This window comes from Calidris pugnax, unplaced genomic scaffold, assembly GCF_001431845.1.
Source record: "Calidris pugnax isolate Ruff unplaced genomic scaffold, ASM143184v1 scaffold8, whole genome shotgun sequence".
Lineage (NCBI taxonomy): Eukaryota > Metazoa > Chordata > Aves > Charadriiformes > Scolopacidae > Calidris > Calidris pugnax.
In genome coordinates, this window is record NW_015090830.1 from 26,097,351 (window position 1) to 26,115,360 (window position 18,010).

An 18,010-nucleotide genomic window follows, 5' to 3' on the forward strand; every position below is an offset into this window, starting at 1 on the left:
TTGGGAACACAGATGGGTACGAGGAGAATGAGGCTAGTGGGGAGAATGGATGAATACTACAGAGAAAAATAGGACAATAAGACTGAGTGAAAAGCCTGGGACAGGAATTTGAGAGGTCCCTGGCTCCCCAGGCACCCTCAAGTGCCTGCTGATCCCCTGCATGGAAAGGGGATTGTTCCAGCAAAGGCTTCCTGAACAGAGTACTGGAGTGTTACTGGGCAGCCTCCAGCACTGGGGATTTACAGTACCAGTAACCTTCTCAGCTAATTTTTGACACGTTTCTCAGCTGGGATAGGCACAGAGAAAACCAACTGAAGTGACTGAGCATCTGTGACTCAAAGAGAAGTCTTGAGTGTATTCTTAGAATCTTTGAGGTTGGAAAAGACCCTTATGTGTGCAGTGAGATCTGTCACTGGTGTCTGCTGGTCAGACACAGGCGCAATTAGTGTGAGGAGAGGCTGAGGGAGCTGGGGGGGTTCAGCCTGGAGAAGAGGAGGCTGAGGGGAGACCTTATTGCTCTCTACAACTCCCTGAAAGGAGGGTGTAGAGAGGTGGGGGTCGGTCTCTTTTCTCAAGTCACAGGCGACAGGACAAGAGGAAATGGCCTCAAGTTGCGCCAGGGGAGATTCAGGCTGGATATTAGGAAAAATTTTTTCACTGAAAGGGTTATCACATTGGAATGGGCTGCTGAGGGAGGTGGTTGAGGCCCCATCCCTGGAGGTGTTCAAAAGACGGGTTGATGAAGTGCTGGGAGGTATGGTTTAGTGATGATGCTCCTTGTTTGTTGTGCGGGTGTCTATTTTTGTCAGTTAGGTTGACGGTTGGACAAGATGATCTTATCTTTAAGGTCCCTTCCAACCTAGAAGATTCTGTGATTCTGTGATTCTGTAATCACCAAAGAGTCACAGGCGATGGGACAAGAGGAAACGGCCTCAAGTTGCGCCAGGGGAGGTTCAGATTGGAGATTAGGGAAAATTTTGACACGGAAAGGGTTCATAAGCCTTGGAATGGGCTGCCCAGGGAAGGGGTTGAGGCACCATCCCTGGAGGGATTTAAGAGGTGGGTTGACATAGTGCTTAGAGACATGGTTTAGTGGTGTTTTTTGATCAGAGCGAGGTTGATGGTTGGACTGGATTCCCGGGGGTCTCCGAGCCCCGCACCACGGCCCGGCCTGGCTGGGGTCCCCCCGGGAGGGGAGGTCAAAGAGAGACCAGGCCAAAGCCAGCATGGTAAAACCCAGCGTGCTTGACTTAACGCAGGATCTGGGGTGGCAGCACAGAAAGGCAACACATTTGCACAAAACACAGAAACTCTCGTTGCTCTCTCCGCGGGGGTTGGGGTACACCTCCCGCCGCCCCGCCACCTCTCCCCGCAGGGGCGCTGGTCCTGTCAAACTGGGATGGGATTAGGCTGTTTACTCAAGTTTAGTCTGGAGAAGATAGGGGTGAGGGGGGATCTGACCATCAATACTTAAAGGGTGGGTGTCAGGAGGAAGGCGTCCGGTCAACCCCGCCTTGGGCGGCCCCGCTCCGCCCTCGCCCTCCCACGGCCCGTCGGGGCGGCGGAGGCGGCGGCGAGCGGGGGAGCGGGGCCGGGGCGGTGAGTGAAGAGGCTGCCCAGAGAGGTGGTGGAGTCTCCATCTCTGGAGACATTCCAAACCCACCTGGACATGTTCTTGTGCAACCTGCTCTGGGTGGACCTGCTTTGGCAGGGGGGTTGGACGAGATGATCTCCAGAGGTCCCTTCCAACCCCGTATCATTCTGTGATTGTGTGAAGGTGGTGGTGGGAGAGCAGTGGCCCCTTGTCTCAGCAGCCCTGGAGCTGGGGATCCCGTCTGTGCTTGGCCAGGATAAAAAGCACCACCAGCTTTTCTGCATTTCTGTCTTTTCTGTGTCTCTTGTCTTTTCTGTATCTGCCTTTCCTGTACCTCTGGCGCTAGGGCTGTGTGTCCTGAGGAGCTGAGAGGCAGCGGGCTGCTCTCCTGGCTTTAACCCGAGATAAGATCCTCCATTCTTTCCAGAGTCAGCAGAGCAAAGAGTTGGTGGGACACAGAAGGAGACTGAGGGAAAAAAGCATAAACTTACATTCAGCAAGCAAATTGATAACTCCAAAGTTCATAGTTGATAAATTATAGCTCTGTTATGTGAAACAAGACTTTTCCTGGGATAATCTCATTCATGCTAATTACTTAATAAGGTTGCATAGGTGGCAATCAAAGGCAGAACCTGGGGGCTAAAAGATATCCTTCCACTCACATGGCCACATTCTTAAATTATCAAGACTTTGGCCTTTAAATATTGAATATCGAACAGGAGTAACACCTGGTAGCTCTTTTGTTTAAGTGTTAGCAGAGCTGCTGTGCCAGAAAAAATGTTTTTTTGTCTTATTAATAGGATTATATAAAAATTGAACATCCTTCTGAATAACAGGAAGAACAGAAGAAAAGTTCTGCATGTGGGAGTGAGTATCTTTAGCCAGTTCTGTCATCAAGTGGGAAAACAACATGCAGTGGAGCCAACCAAATCCTGTTTGTTTGTTTTTTTTTTTTAAAGGTATAATGGATCACTTGATGTCCTTTTGGTTTCTCATTGTTTTTGCAGGGCATGGAGGGTCAGGAACTGCCTTATGTGCTAATTGACTGTATAGGAGGGAAACATGGAGTATACGAAGACCACGTTGAATTTCTGGAGAAACACTTTCATCTCATCACCATGAAAGAATATCTTGAAAACAAGAAATTTCTCAGTGAGAAGATCAGAGCGGTTTATATGTGGTATCACAAACCAGTTATTAACAAAGAGCTGCTCCAGAGCTTGCCTAACTTGAAGATAGTTGCAAGCTCTGGAGTGGGAATAGATCACCTGGACCTGAACCTCCTCTCCAGCTACGGTGTGAAACTGTCCAACACTCCATTCGTTGTCTCCACTGACACTGCAGACCTGGGGATGGCCTTGATGCTGGCGTCTTCCAGGAGACTTGTGGAAGGTAATAACTGAAATGGTTTTAGTCTTTTGTTTTTTTTTTTTTATAGGAAAGGTGGCTTTTCAAAACACACAGTTAGGAGGTGTGTGCTGGTGCAAAGGTAAGCTTAGAAGTGGAAACACAGGAAAAAGCTAAGACAAATCTGTCACGTTGACAATAATTAGCACACAGTGCTAATTTCCAAACAGGCATATCAGCAAGGTAGATGTGTTCCTTTTTCGGATAGCCCTAAATTCAGGCCTCTTCTCCCTCAGCCCATAGCCACTTACTCATTCTACTAATTCACCTCAGTCTTGCTTTGCAAGTTTTAATAAAAGGGGATTAAAAGGAGGTATTTTCAAGGAGGCTTGAAAGCCGTCTCTGCCAAACTGACATGTATCTGAGTCATTACGAACAAGCTGTCCAGAAATCTGTCCACCATCTTCTGTGTTTCTTTTTCCTGCCAACTTTGGCGTATCTGCAAGGTGGCTGGGAATCCTATTTTGGCCTTACTGAAAATCTTGACAATACTACAGCTGATTCATCAGTTGCACCATTGGGTGTTTACAGCGTAGGTGGCATCCATGGCGCTGCCAGTTTCGTTAGCCCTGCTGATGAACCACCATCAGTAAGAAGCTGTGTTTACCGAGGTGCATTTTAGTGGCACAATAATCTGTGCTGCAGGCAGGGAGAGAGGATGGGCAGGTGTCTGATGTACACCGAAGGGAGGGAGGCTGCTGCTTTGGCCTCATCTTGCCAAAGAGGGGCTGGATATGTTTCTGTCCTAAGCAAGAAAGCCATGTCAGATGTCACCTTGACAGTTCAGCATTACTCACTACTGTGTACAGCTTTGGAGTCCTCAACACAGAAAGGACATGGACCAGCTGGAACAGGTGCAGCGGAGGGCCACGAAGATGATCAGAGGGATGGAGCACCTCTCCTATGAAGACAGGCTGAGGGAGCGGGGATTGTTCAGCCTGGAGAAGAGAAAGCTCCGGGGAGACCTTATAGCGGTCTTTCAATACCTGAAGGGTGCCTGTAGAAGAGCTGGGGAGGGACTCTTTGCCAGGAAGGGTAATGATAGGACAAGGGGAAACGGTTTTAAATTGGAAGAAAAAAGATTCAGATTAGATCTCAGGAAGAAATTTTTTACTATGAGGGTGGTGAGACACTGGAACAGGTTGCCCAGAGAAGCTGTGGCTGCCCCATCCCTGGAGGGGTTCAAGGCCAGGCTGGATGGGGCCTTGAGCAACCTGGTCTGGTGGGAGGTGTCCCTGCCCATGGCAGGGGGGTTGGAATTAGATGATCCTTGAGGTCCCTTCCAACCCAAACCATTCTATGATTCTATTATGCTACGGCTCCTCTGCTTCTGCCTTATCTTAGAATAAAAAATAAGTGGAAAAAAAGTAACCAGATGCCAGGAACCAGGCAACCCTTTACATGGCATTTTTCCTTCTTTTCCCTCTGCCAAGGCCATGAGATGGCAGTCTCCCCCGACACGGAGTATTTCCCAGCTGACTGGCTGGGGGCTGAGCTTTCCGGGGCCACCCTGGGGATCGTGGGGATGGGCACCATTGGCTACAAAGTGGCCGAGAGAGCCAAAGCCTTCGAAATGAAGATTTTGTACCACAACAGGAATCAGAGGTAAAGCCGTTTGCAGCTCCGTGGAAAGTCTACGTCACAACCAGAAGCTGTGACACAAATGTATTTGTTTTATTATTTATTCAGTTCACTTACAGGATCCTCAATTCTTACTTTCCACCCTCACAGGTATATTACAGGTATATTTGTGGATGCCCCCATCCCTGGAGGTGTTCAAGGCCAGGCTGGATGGGGCTTGGAGCAACCTGGTCTGGTGGGAGGTGTCCCTGCCCAGGGCAGGGGGGTTGGAACTCAATCTTTAAGGTCCCATCCAACCCAACCCATTCTATGGTTCATGATTCAGTGATTTCTGCACATTTGCATAGAGTGCATTTGGTATTGCAGGAAGCAGCTTAACATTTTTCTTTCCTGAGTTTTAGTCAGCTGCTTGGCAGTATAGAGTGAAGAAAACAATTGAGAAACCTTTTCTCTAATGATGATTTGACCTTTTTCTTGTTGCTTACTACTGCAAGTTTGATTTTGGGTTCTTCCCCTCAGAAACAAGGAAGAGGAAAGTGCTGTGGGAGCTATTTACTGCAAGAAGATAGATGATTTGCTCCACCAGTCTGATTTTGTGCTGCTGTCTGTGAACCTGACTCCACAGACACACAAACTGATTGGGAAGAGAGAGCTGGAGCTGATGAAACCCACCGCTACTCTCATTAATATCAGCAGAGGTAAGGCGCAGCACAAACAACACTGCATTATGGTTTCCTGGCATAAAAAGTCCTCAGAAAACCCAACCTGTCACTCCGAAGTTTTCAGTAAATTCTCTACTAGATTATTTAGAAGTCTGTGGTCGTAACTCAGCAAAACATTTAAGCATTTCCGCAATTATGAGCAAGTAGATCTCTAAAACGTTAGTGAGCTTGGAGTGTCAGGAGCCCACGTATATTTGTATAATCTCCTACTTAAGCTTTCTATTAATTTAGGGCAGTGTTGTTGCTAACGTACATCAAGGTGGCACAGCCCACCCTAAAGTCTGGCCCTGTACTTTGTTTTATGGTGTACGTACTGCCTTTCAAAATTCCTGGCTGTCCAACTCTGATGCACCCATCCAAGCTTTCTCCCCCGGCTTGACCACTCTCTCTCTCTGCTGCCACTTCTGCGTTGTGACCATCACTAGCCCTGCTGTTTGCCTGACCACTGTCCCCAAAAGGATGGTTGAGAAAGCAGTAATGAGTATGAAAACAAGGGTATCCTTCTTACTGTAACCCAGGTCTGGTTGTGGATCAGGATGCTTTGGTGGAAGCCCTTCAGAACAAAGTTATTAAGGCAGCTGCTCTGGATGTGACCTATCCTGAACCTTTGCCAAGGTAGGACATGTATTTAAGTTAAATATAAATGAGTGTGCATGTGTGTGGTTCAAACTAAGTATGGGTTTGTGAGCAGGTGAGAAGTTACATGATTTTACTAGTAGGAGTACATGATGTATGTGCACTAGTCCTGCTGAAAGGATGTCCCCAACCCTTCCATCCTAGCCAAATGAAATTCACAGTGACTCATTTGGAGGACTCGTTGCATAAAAAACCACAAGCTAGGCAGGAGTTTCAGCTCCTCCGAGTATGCGTGCATCGTGCAATTAGTTTTTATTTTTAATTATTAAGTATTTCCCTGGCTGCCTTCAGGTGACGAAATAACAGATTCTCTGTGAATGACTAGCTCAGTGTTTTCGTTTCCTTTCCCAGGGATCACCCTTTGTTAAAGCTGAAGAATGTTATAATAACTCCTCACATTGGAAGTGCCACCAAAAAGACACGCCGCCTTATGATGGAAAACATGGTGGAAAGCATACAGGCAGGTCTTACAGGCCTTCCTATTCCCAATGAAGTATCACTGTAAAATGGCCTGCATTCAATGGGAATGCCTTTAGAGTTCATCCTGGCGTGAGGAAACATTAATTTGATCACTCTTCGTGTAATTAACCCATGTGTGCTATACAGATAAAATGTGCAACTATAATAAATGGGTTTAATTTATTTAAATAACCAGAAGCGATTCTGTGTGGAAAACTGCAGTATTTTGTCATGAATGTGCATCTTGCGTCAGTGTATTTAATTTTGCTCGCCTCCTCTTAAAATTGCCCATCAACCTAACACCGAACTGCAGGACACCTCAATGATATTTGAGGCCGCAGTTGGTGCATTGGATGGGCTGTTCCTGATGCTGCAGGAAAAGGAGTAGCTCTTTCGTGGAAATAGGAACCCTGTTTATTTTTCACTTCCAAGAGAACTCACTGGTCCAGACAAAAGCGCCTGTGCATAGGTATCTCTGCACGGGCCTTGCCTGTCTCTGTGTAAGAGTAGTCCACCAGCTGGGGGTGTTGATGGACTAGAAGCTCAACATAAGCCAGCAATGTGCACTCACAGCCCAGAAAACCAACCCCATCCTGGGCTGCATCAAAAGCAGCGTGGCCAGCAGGGTGAGGGAGGTGATTCTGCCCCTCTACTCTGCTCTTGGTGGGACCCCACCTGGAGCACTCTGTCCAGCTCTGGAGGACACAGAGAACAACATAAGAAGGACATGGACCCATTGGAGTGAGTCGAGAGGAGGGTGATGGAGATGACCAGAGGGCTGGAGCACCTCTCCTGTGAAGACAGGCTGAGAGTTGGGGTTGTTCAGCCTGGAGAAGAGAAGGCTCCTTATAGAAGAAGGAGACCTTATAGCCCCTCCCAGTACCTAAAGGGGGCCTACAGGAGAAATGGGGAGGTTCTCTAACAGGGAGTGTAGTGATAGGACGAGAAGTGATGGTTTTAAACTGAAAAAGAGGAGATTTAGATTAGATATGAAGAAGAAATTCTTTCCTGTGAGGGTGGTGAGACACTGGCCCAGGTTGCCCAGAGAAGCTGTGGCTGCCCCATCCCTGGAGGGGTTCAAGGCCAGGCTGGATGGGGCTTTGAGCAACCTGGTCTGGTGGGAGGTGTCCCTGCCCAGGGCAGGGGGGCTGGAACTGGATGATCTTTAAGGTCCCTTCAAACTCTAACCGTTCTATGCTTCTCTGATCCCCCTGATGCACTTTAACCAGTTCAGGCCCTGAGGCTCCCCGGTTTCACCTCACGCTTGTACCGGAGGGCAGTCCTCCCCGCACTCCCTCCCTCCCGGGGCCTCCGCGGCCCTCACCGCCGCCTCCGCCGGGCCGCCGCGCCGCGAGGGGGAGCCGCCGCCGCCGCCGTTACCGCCGCGGGGAGCTCCGAGCCTCCCGGGCCGTGCCGGGCGGCTGGGGCAGCATGTGGGGCTCCCGGGCGGCGGCGGCGGTACCGCGGTGGTGCCGGGCCCTGCGCAGCTCCGCCGCCCTGAGCGGCTCCAGGAACCTGCTGAGGAAAATGATGCGTAAAAAAAAGTAAGGTTGAGGGGGCGCCGGGGCCGGGCCTTGGTGCGGGGTGAGGCGGCCGGGCTCGGGCCTGGCTGCGGGGGGAGGCGGTCGGGCCCGGGCCTTGGTGCGGGGTGAGGCGGCCGGGCCCGGTCGGGCCTGTCCCGCCTGTGTGGGCCGGCTGAGGCCTGGCCACCGCCATACGCCGGGGGTGGGCTGTGGGCCCCGGGCGCGGTTGTGTGAGGGGGATCCCACCTCCGGTGGCCGTGGGGCTCCGGTAACGCAGCTTCCCTGCTGTTGTTCTCCCCCACACCCCTTCCTCCAGGCGCAGCCCCCGCCGCGGGTGGGAGGCACGGCTCCCCACACCCATGGGGTGAAAGCATCTCGGGTGTGGACACCCACCCGAGCGTTATGTTGGGCCTCCTGTTCTCCTTCCACAAGGAACCCCTTTTCTTTCTCTCAGCTGCTGAGAGGTAACAGCTCCTTTCCTTTTCTTCTCTCCAAAAGGAAGAAGTTTTGGTACGACAGCCCGACCCTGGGGTCTACAATGGTAAGGCGCTGGGTTTATCTCTGCCAGAAGGCACAGGGTGGTGCTTCTGTTGTTGTGTCTAACTTGGGGAAACGCGTTTTCCGGTGGAGAAATAGCAGAATTTTTGTGAATGAACACTAGGGCCCATGCCAGGATTGCTGTCAAGAGAAGCTGTTTATCCTCTTCCATCCTGATCTTTCATCCGTGCCAGCACCAAGGCTCTCCTGCACGCTCTTGAGCCCGTAGCAGAGAACTGATCCAGATTAAGGCATCTATATACCAGCCTGGTTTTATGGAAAACAAGTTTTTGAAGTTTGTTTTTCGAGCGAGCAGTGCTTTACAGTTAATGCATGCTGTATTTTATTTAGGAAATGGATTCATTGAGCTGTATAACTCGCTACAAAATAATGAACTAAGAAATCTTGGCTGTAATACATGAAGGTTAAAGATTTTGTGAACATAAATGTTCGTTATTGAAACAGCTGATATGTAAGACCTATATAAATCCATCACAGCTGCAATAATGGCATTCTAAGAACATACTTAGTAGAGTGCACAAAACTTTATATAATTGCCTAATCATAGAATCATCTAAGTTGGAAGGGACGTTATTGAAACAGCTGATATGTAAGACCTATATAAATCCATCACAGCTGCAATAATGGCATTCTAAGAACATACTTAGTAGAGTGCACAAAACTTTATATAATTGCCTAATCATAGAATCATCTAAGTTGGAAGGGACCTTTCAGATCATCTAGTCCAACCATCAACCTAACTCTGACAAAAAACCATCACTAAACCGTGTCACTAAGCACTACTGATTAATGAATTTTGTGTTTGGTTTTTTTTTTTTTTTTTAAAGATGTACAAACCAACCAAGTTGGACTCTGTAATGAAAGTCGAGCAGACAAAAACTAGGAAAGAAGACAGCATACGCTGCAGGGTCTTGAACGGTCTTATTCACAAAGCTGTGGCAGAGATGTTGACCACCTGTGAAGTTAATCAGGAACTTTATGATCTCAAGCTGGAAATCTGCAAGGCAAGTGCCCAAGCTACAGCGATGTGTTGAGCCGCTCTGACTGCACCTCGAGGTCGGCACGGCACGCTAAAGGAGCTCCCCTGGGTGTTGTGATGGATGGGTGCAGGAGGAATTTTACTGCATTGCTTCTGATGTGGCAGAGCACAGCAAGATGAGGCTCTGGATTCACCTGGTACACTAGGAGAACTTTGCCACTGCTGTCCCTGGCTTAGCAGACCTCTGCCACTATAATGCAAATGCGACTTAGGCCAACTCAGTGGTGATTCTCCTGGTATGACTGTCTTTTTTGTTACTCAGGCAGGTACTGTTTGCCTTGTGCTTTCAGAAGGAGGAGCCTGGTCTTACTGACATAAGTGTATCTTTCAAGGAGTCTTTTCTTTTTGCAGTTGTGAAAGAGCTGATACCTCCTTGTGTCCCTCAACAGCATCCTTACACAGGCAGAAGACCTAAGTGGGGCATGATCTTAGTTCAGAAAAAGGCAAGCCTAAGAAAATGGCATTGGCAGGCAAGGTTCCAGAAAGAATTGGAATTGGAACAGTATGTAATTGTAGCTAGTGTTCTCATAATTTGTGGGTTTGAAAGGGATAATGAAGCTCTGATTCAGGAACTAAGTCAGTCTCCATATTCTAGTTCGTTATCTGTAGTTTTGTCTTCTACGTTTGCTGTTTTGTTAGGATTAAATAATACCAGAATTCATTCTGTCTTCAGGCAAGTGACTGAAATGACATGGGTAAGATGAATCTTTTGGCTCTATATGTGCAGTACCCTTCATATAGACCTTCTCTCTCTCTTGAGGGCTTTGAGGATTGCTTGTCTAACTTGGGTGGCATGTCTGCACATAAAAATACTGGCTGATGCAGGCAAGCCATGGCACTGTCAGGAGGCATTGCTCTAAGTGAAACAACTTTAAACATGAGAGATGGAAAGAAAGAGCCTTCTTCCAAATATAGTGCAGATTTTATGATAACTGTGTAGTGCCTAGTGCTTGGTCTGCACTGGGTTGTGGCTGAGACTCAGTCCTGGTTTATTCTTGAGCTGATTCTGGTCTGATATCATTACTTCGGTTATCAAAAGAAATCTAGTAGGCTTTTTGCAATCCGTCAGAATTTGGGGTTTTTTTGGTATCAAGAGTTAAAATCGTATAATAGTAATGCAGATAAGAATCATGCTTCAGGCCTGATACATGAAACTTCTCTCCACTCAATAACATTACTCATGTGATGATGAAGAAATGGCTTGTGTTAGATAGCGTTGTTTATGTCCTTACATTAGACTCAGTGTGGGAACTGGGGAGAGCTGATCCTGCAGTAGAAGCAGCTGGTGAATGATCATATTTTTTTTTTTTTTTTCGAGCAGTGGATTTCCTGAAGGAGGAGTTATTTGGTGGTGGAAAAAAATCAGTATCTACTTTGGTTTTTGGGGTCAGTCTGTTCTGCTCTAGGAAAGAGTAGCACTGTCAACAGCAGACTGTGATGGGAATACTCTGATGGAGTTGTCTTTTTCTGCTGACATATGTAGACACCTGTTCGTTTAAGAATTGGTTTCTGCAAGAATTGGTCTCTGAACTGTGCCTTCCAATGGGTAGTTCATGCTTTCTCCTCCCTCTTCCTCGGCTCCTTCCTTTGGTTGAGCATGATAGGTTGTCAGCAGTTTGCTGAGTGTACTCTCACAGTGAGAACTTGTAAGATGCTGCTGGATGCCATGAATGACAAGTTACAGAAATCTTTCAGAATCCAGTTTGTGTTTCAGAGGTTTATTCTTCAGGAAGACTGTCGGCCTGTCTCGTGTGTGTTATGGTCCCTGCACACTGTATGATTTCAATTGTATGCATGACAGCTGTGAATATTGCCTGTTGGTGAGCTGGAGGGTCCCTGCAGGCTTTAGAGATGGAGAGACTTTACGTTACAGTGCAGTGGAAGGTGTCCTCTCTTCTCTCAATCTCAAAACCAAACTCTGGGTGACAACAAACCAGGCGGTGTCACAGGTCCTTCTTTAGCAGAAACTTACACTTTCAACTTTATTCCAAAACAGCATGCCATAAATTGTCATAGAATCATAGAATCATTTAGGTTGGAAAAGACCCTTGGGATCATCGAGTCCAACCATCAACCCTACTCTACAAAGTTCTCCCCTACACCATATCCCCCAACACCACATCTAAACAACTCTTAAACACATCCAAGGATGGTGACTCAACCACCTCCCTGGGCAGCCTATTCCAGTGTCCGACCACTCTGTCATTGTGGACTATTTGTGATGGTAGCACCATTACATTGATTAAACATAGTGCTGTCTGTGTTGACAGACTTCTCCTCCTTTTAATTTCAGTTGGAAGGGAGATTAGGCAGTGACTTGCCTAAATTAAAAGTCTTTTCAGGTACTGAATGTAAATCTTATTTGGCGTTAAACTCTATAAAGAAACCATGTAATTTACGGTTCTTAAGAGCAGAGATGGGAGAAGAGATTCTCCAAAGAGTTTCCATATCCAGTTTGTGTCACTGTATGCTTACTCATGAATTAGAGACTTTGTTGTATATGAAGTGTGTGTATATATATATACATATAAAATTTTAAAGAAACATTTGTCCTTTTGCAGGTGTCCCTGGCATCAAACTTTTCAGCGTGTCGTGTGTACTGGAATCCTGCTGCTACTATGGAGAAAGAAAGTTATGTTGAAAGTGTGCTGCGGAAGAGTGCTCCTCGTATACGGTACTGCTGTGGGGTAAAGAGTTAGACCACTTCATAAATTCATAGCCACGTACTTGTACTCTTTCTTAAGTTATTTCTAACAATCTGTGTCTGATTTAGGTTTTTAGATACTTGGAGTCAGAGCATCTCCTGTGATGAGCCTCACAGGGAAGGGTGGCTGTGTTAGCCCAGCTGTGTGTTTTCCTGCTGAAGCACAGCTGGCTCATTTGGCTTCTGTGCTTTCCTAGGATGGGACTGGGCTGAGCAGAAAGAAAGAGGAGTCTGGATGCAGTCTCACTTTGTTGTACTAATGATGGTGGGCTGGATGTGCTGTGCAAGGCAGTAGGCCAGAGTAGGATGCTGCACAAGAGGACTGGCAATTACAAGATCTCCTTAGCAGATTCACTGGGCAATTCTGATCACTAGGGACAATTTGGACCACCAGAAGGGATGACTGATATTACAGAAGTTCTTCACAATACTGATACTAAAACATAAATGTGGGGATGCTACCGTGTACTGTGATGCTTTAACCCATTTTTGGCAGAGGGTCCAATGAGTTTTTAGGATATCGCAGAGATTTTTGTCTCTCTTTCTTTCCTTGCCTTACCCTCTGCTATCCAGCAGCTTCCACTCTCTGAGGAGGAGTGTTCCTGGCTGCAAAGAAGACAAGGGGAGCCATGTCAGTCCTTCCTGCAGCTAGCATGTAGGTCTGCTTGTCTTGCCCTGCTGTGAGGGCTCTATCCTCAGCTACTCTCACCCCTACAGTGGGAATAAGGAACCTGAATGAAGTAGGGAAAGACCTGCACCAGCTTGTGCATATAGGAGACAAATCTAATATCGTCAGTACTCAGTGGGATTTGCAGCTAGTGTTTTTTTCTGTGATGTTACACTGTCAGAGTTGGGATTATTTGGAGAATTTGGGTATTGCTTAGCACTAACCTGAAAGAACCATCAGATTGTCAGTTTTGCAAACCATATCCTGAAACTTGCAGTACTGCTGGAATTAATTTAACATATTTTATCTGTCCCGAGTTGCTGTACTGTTACTCACACTGGTAAATGCTGTATTTTTGCCAGGTATCTTCTGATGAGTCAGCAGATTATAGGAAATGTACCTCCAATAGTATTTGTAAAAGACAAAGAAGCTGCAGCTGTAAAAGAGGTAATTGTAATCTGTGTCTCAGTGTGCAAACAATGATATACAAACATGGTGACTTAGCATACCATAATACTTAGGAATACAGAGAGAGCTGATAATTTGATTGCTCTACCAATTTGCATTAAATAACAGAATTTGTCTATACCCTTTCCTTTTCGTGTACCAACGTGTTTTAGCAAAGAGTCCTGAGTAAGACTGATGTTTACATACAGTGTAAAAAACTCCTTGTAGCTATTCCCTTATGAACTTTTTTGGATGCTACTATTAACATTTCTGAAGTGAAGTTTTCACAGAAGTTTGTAGGCTAATAAAGAAATCCTAAAAAATGAAATTAAAATTTTAAGGAATAATGCAGACTAGGCAGTTAATCTCTTGCCTGGTATACATGATTATTGAAATGAGGTCTGAGGAGCTGTATTCCGCATTTTAAATGTTATGTGGCTTTAAAATTCCATTGAATCTAATCACTGATATTTATTTTTATTTTTTCACCCCAACCTTTTTCCATCTGTGAGTTGTTTAAATGTTTGTAGGGAAGTGCAGATCTTTGCATGGAAGGTGTAAGCTCACTCATATGATTTCTTTTTTCATGTGTAAAATTATCTGTCTGTCAAGGTGTCGATAGTTTTAATTAGTTGAAGCGTTGCTAGAATAACGATGTTTTATGGGAATTTGCTGTCATTAAGACTGTGAAGTGAGATGTGTTAAATAGTGAGCTTTCTAGAAGAGAGAGATGACACCAGTGAGTGGAATTTCATTAAAAAGGTCTCCTCAAGCTGTTGATGTGAATGGAAAGAACATGAGTTGAAAACAGCGTGTTCATATTTCTGTGCCCTGAAGTGCCTTATTCTTAGATGTGTTACTATTACAACCAATTACTGTTAGTGACTTATGGGCTCATGTGGTGTGTATTAGCAGAGCTGGAAGGGATAACAAGAACTTCAGACTGTCTAGAAATGCAGTGAACTGCTTGAACTTCCTGTGGTCAGAAAAATTTGGAGTTTCATGCCAATATTCTGACCCACAGTGCAAATGTTTTTCACCTGCATTAGCGTCAACAAAAAGCACGAGAATAGAAATGAACTAAACACGCCTGAAAGATGTTTATATTCATTATTGTGCTCCCCTCTAATCAACACAAAAAAATTATGCAACAAGTAGTGAGTGATTATGGAAGCACTTTGTCATTACTATTATTAACATACCTAGATGGAGCTACAAATATCTACTCCTGCAGGTCCTGCTTTTCAGGTCTGTTATTGTGGAACCTGTTCCACTAATCACTGTTTCTCAAACTTTGTTAAATGACCACTTACTCTTTTTGAAGAAGAAAACCCCTGAACTACCTTACCTTGAAGTTCAGTGCACAAGCACCAAGAGTTAACCACGTAAGACAAGTAAAAACCCTCCTTTTATAACTTCTGTCAGTGAATGCTCTGGGAACCACTAAGGTGGATCATCTTTTCACACTTCGTGGATCATCAGATTCAAGTAATCCACATATTTGAATAACAGAGCTTGAAATAACATGGCTGAACCTGATTTTTTAGTATTGGAAGACAGGGAAGGAGCATAAAGGTGGATCATCTTTTCACACTCTGTGGATCATCAGATTCAAGTAATCCATGTATTCAAATAACAGGGCTTGAAGTAACATGGCTGAACCTGACTTTTTAGTATTGGAAGACAGGGAAGGAGCATCCAATCCAACTCCTAGAATAATATGCTGAATTAGAAGGGAAGCAATGTAAAGAAAAGTGGGAATAAAAATTCCAAATGAGATAAAATTTTCACAACTAGGTACAGTTTCGAAGCACTGAATATACTAGATTTGTAGCTTTTACTGGTTAGAAGCCACGTTAGAAGGGAGTTTGTAACTCAATATTTACACATAATAGAAATACAAGCTTGCAGAAAGGGGGAAGACGTGAGAAAAAAATCTCAGTGTAAGGGTGTTATGAAAAAAGGATTTGCAAGACTGAAGTAAGACCAAATAAAACAAAAATTACATATGTTACACAATCCCTAGCCAACTGTTCAGAATGTACATGTGGCAAAAAAGCCTTGTAGGAATCCCTGGATCACTTATGCTATTTGACACAAACTTCCCAGGCAAGAAGTATAATCAGTTTCATACAAATGGAGGAAGGGCTATTTTGAAATGGTTTTGCTAAATATTCCAAACATGTAGAAAATAAAATATTTGCTGTTAAATACTTGTCTGTTTCTTGTGTAGGTGTGAGCAAAGTGAATTTAATACAAGACCTTCAATATGTGTTGTTTTCATGTCTTTACAGATTGAGGAATTATTGTCAAGTGCTGATTTTGGACCTCCAGAAGAAGTAGAAACATCTCAAAATGATTCTAGGTGGGTTTTGTGATTAAGAATTTTACAAGAGTCCATTTTCACCTCTCTTGGCCAACTTGAATTGGGTATTATTTGACATGACAGAAAGGGTATCCACCAGTCTGATTTTGTGCTGCTGTCTGTGAACCTGACTCCACAGACACACAAACTGATTGGGAAGAGAGAGCTGGAGCTGATGAAACCCACCGCTACTCTCATTAATATCAGCAGAGGTAAGGCGCAGCACAAACAACACTGCATTATGGTTTCCTGGCATAAAAAGTCCTCAGAAAACCCAACCTGTCACTCCGAAGTTTTCAGTAAATTCTCTACTAGATTATTTAGAAGTCTGTGGTCGTAACTCAGCAAAACATTTAAGCATTTCCGCAATTATGAGCAAGTAGATCTCTAAAACGTTAGTGAGCTTGGAGTGTCAGGAGCCCACGTATATTTGTATAATCTCCTACTTAAGCTTTCTATTAATTTAGGGCAGTGTTGTTGCTAACGTACATCAAGGTGGCACAGCCCACCCTAAAGTCTGGCCCTGTACTTTGTTTTATGGTGTACGTACTGCCTTTCAAAATTCCTGGCTGTCCAACTCTGATGCACCCATCCAAGCTTTCTCCCCCGGCTTGACCACTCTCTCTCTCTGCTGCCACTTCTGCGTTGTGACCATCACTAGCCCTGCTGTTTGCCTGACCACTGTCCCCAAAAGGATGGTTGAGAAAGCAGTAATGAGTATGAAAACAAGGATATCCTTCTTACTGTAACCCAGGTCTGGTTGTGGATCAGGATGCTTTGGTGGAAGCCCTTCAGAACAAAGTTATTAAGGCAGCTGCTCTGGATGTGACCTATCCTGAACCTTTGCCAAGGTAGGACATGTATTTAAGTTAAATATAAATGAGTGTGCATGTGTGTGGTTCAAACTAAGTATGGGTTTGTGAGCAGGTGAGAAGTTACATGATTTTACTAGTAGGAGTACATGATGTATGTGCACTAGTCCTGCTGAAAGGATGTCCCCAACCCTTCCATCCTAGCCAAATGAAATTCACAGTGACTCATTTGGAGGACTCGTTGCATAAAAAACCACAAGCTAGGCAGGAGTTTCAGCTCCTCCGAGTATGCGTGCATCGTGCAATTAGTTTTTATTTTTAATTATTAAGTATTTCCCTGGCTGCCTTCAGGTGACGAAATAACAGATTCTCTGTGAGTGACTAGCTCAGTGTTTTCTTTTCCTTTCCCAGGGATCACCCTTTGTTAAAGCTGAAGAATGTTATAATAACTCCTCACATTGGAAGTGCCACCAAAAAGACACGCCGCCTTATGATGGAAAACATGGTGGAAAGCATACAGGCAGGTCTTACAGGCCTTCCTATTCCCAATGAAGTATCACTGTAAAATGGCCTGCATTCAATGGGAATGCCTTTAGAGTTCATCCTGGCGTGAGGAAACATTAATTTGATCACTCTTCGTGTAATTAACCCATGTGTGCTATACAGATAAAATGTGCAACTATAATAAATGGGTTTAATTTATTTAAATAACCAGAAGCGATTCTGTGTGGAAAACTGCAGTATTTTGTCATGAATGTGCATCTTGCGTCAGTGTATTTAATTTTGCTCGCCTCCTCTTAAAATTGCCCATCAACCTAACACCGAACTGCAGGACACCTCAATGATATTTGAGGCCGCAGTTGGTGCATTGGATGGGCTGTTCCTGATGCTGCAGGAAAAGGAGTAGCTCTTTCGTGGAAATAGGAACCCTGTTTATTTTTCACTTCCAAGAGAACTCACTGGTCCAGACAAAAGCGCCTGTGCATAGGTATCTCTGCACGGGCCTTGCCTGTCTCTGTGTAAGAGTAGTCCACCAGCTGGGGGTGTTGATGGACTAGAAGCTCAACATAAGCCAGCAATGTGCACTCACAGCCCAGAAAACCAACCCCATCCTGGGCTGCATCAAAAGCAGCGTGGCCAGCAGGGTGAGGGAGGTGATTCTGCCCCTCTACTCTGCTCTTGGTGGGACCCCACCTGGAGCACTCTGTCCAGCTCTGGAGGACACAGAGAACAACATAAGAAGGACATGGACCCATTGGAGTGAGTCGAGAGGAGGGTGATGGAGATGACCAGAGGGCTGGAGCACCTCTCCTGTGAAGACAGGCTGAGAGTTGGGGTTGTTCAGCCTGGAGAAGAGAAGGCTCCTTATAGAAGAAGGAGACCTTATAGCCCCTCCCAGTACCTAAAGGGGGCCTACAGGAGAAATGGGGAGGTTCTCTAACAGGGAGTGTAGTGATAGGACGAGAAGTGATGGTTTTAAACTGAAAAAGAGGAGA

The 18,010-nt window shown here is 45.5% G+C and overlaps 3 protein-coding genes across 3 annotated transcripts; all 3 read left to right on the top strand.

The window, feature by feature from the left end:
- Positions 1–1,509: 1,509 nt before the first annotated feature.
- On the top strand, positions 1,510–6,601 carry LOC106887287 (probable 2-ketogluconate reductase). Its single transcript, XM_014940751.1, has 6 exons — positions 1,510–1,599; positions 2,602–2,986; positions 4,435–4,606; positions 5,102–5,280; positions 5,823–5,919; positions 6,292–6,601. Exons 2-6 carry the CDS (start codon positions 2,605–2,607, stop codon positions 6,443–6,445), a joined length of 984 nt encoding a protein of 327 aa, XP_014796237.1. The 5' UTR covers positions 1,510–1,599; positions 2,602–2,604; the 3' UTR covers positions 6,446–6,601.
- A 1,158-nt stretch (positions 6,602–7,759) lies between these two features.
- LOC106887289 (putative ribosome-binding factor A, mitochondrial) lies at positions 7,760–15,724 on the top strand. Its single transcript, XM_014940752.1, has 6 exons — positions 7,760–7,943; positions 8,421–8,463; positions 9,308–9,484; positions 12,081–12,193; positions 13,253–13,337; positions 15,632–15,724. Exons 1-6 carry the CDS (start codon positions 7,831–7,833, stop codon positions 15,713–15,715), a joined length of 615 nt encoding a protein of 204 aa, XP_014796238.1. The 5' UTR covers positions 7,760–7,830; the 3' UTR covers positions 15,716–15,724.
- A 76-nt stretch (positions 15,725–15,800) lies between these two features.
- LOC106887290 (glyoxylate reductase/hydroxypyruvate reductase-like) lies at positions 15,801–17,235 on the top strand. Its single transcript, XM_014940753.1, has 3 exons — positions 15,801–15,914; positions 16,457–16,553; positions 16,926–17,235. Exons 1-3 carry the CDS (start codon positions 15,878–15,880, stop codon positions 17,077–17,079), a joined length of 288 nt encoding a protein of 95 aa, XP_014796239.1. The 5' UTR covers positions 15,801–15,877; the 3' UTR covers positions 17,080–17,235.
- The last annotated feature ends 775 nt before the right edge of the window (positions 17,236–18,010 follow it).

Bases quoted from the DNA above. Each gene is read 5' to 3' on its own strand.
- LOC106887290 (XM_014940753.1), top strand. From the start codon at position 15,878: ATGAAACCCACCGCTACTCTCATTAATATCAGCAGAG. The intron at 15,915-16,456 runs GTAAGGCGCAGC...ACTGTAACCCAG, and splicing joins TCTCATTAATATCAGCAGAG to GTCTGGTTGTGGATCAGGAT. The intron at 16,554-16,925 runs GTAGGACATGTA...TTCCTTTCCCAG, and splicing joins TATCCTGAACCTTTGCCAAG to GGATCACCCTTTGTTAAAGC.
- LOC106887287 (XM_014940751.1), top strand. From the start codon at position 2,605: ATGGAGGGTCAGGAACTGCCTTATGTGCTAATTGACTGTATAGGAGGG. The intron at 4,607-5,101 runs GTAAAGCCGTTT...TCTTCCCCTCAG, and splicing joins TACCACAACAGGAATCAGAG to AAACAAGGAAGAGGAAAGTG. The intron at 5,920-6,291 runs GTAGGACATGTA...TTCCTTTCCCAG, and splicing joins TATCCTGAACCTTTGCCAAG to GGATCACCCTTTGTTAAAGC.
- LOC106887289 (XM_014940752.1), top strand. From the start codon at position 7,831: ATGTGGGGCTCCCGGGCGGCGGCGGCGGTACCGCGGTGGTGCCGGGCC. The intron at 8,464-9,307 runs GTAAGGCGCTGG...TTTTTTTTAAAG, and splicing joins CGACCCTGGGGTCTACAATG to ATGTACAAACCAACCAAGTT. The intron at 12,194-13,252 runs GTACTGCTGTGG...TATTTTTGCCAG, and splicing joins AAGAGTGCTCCTCGTATACG to GTATCTTCTGATGAGTCAGC.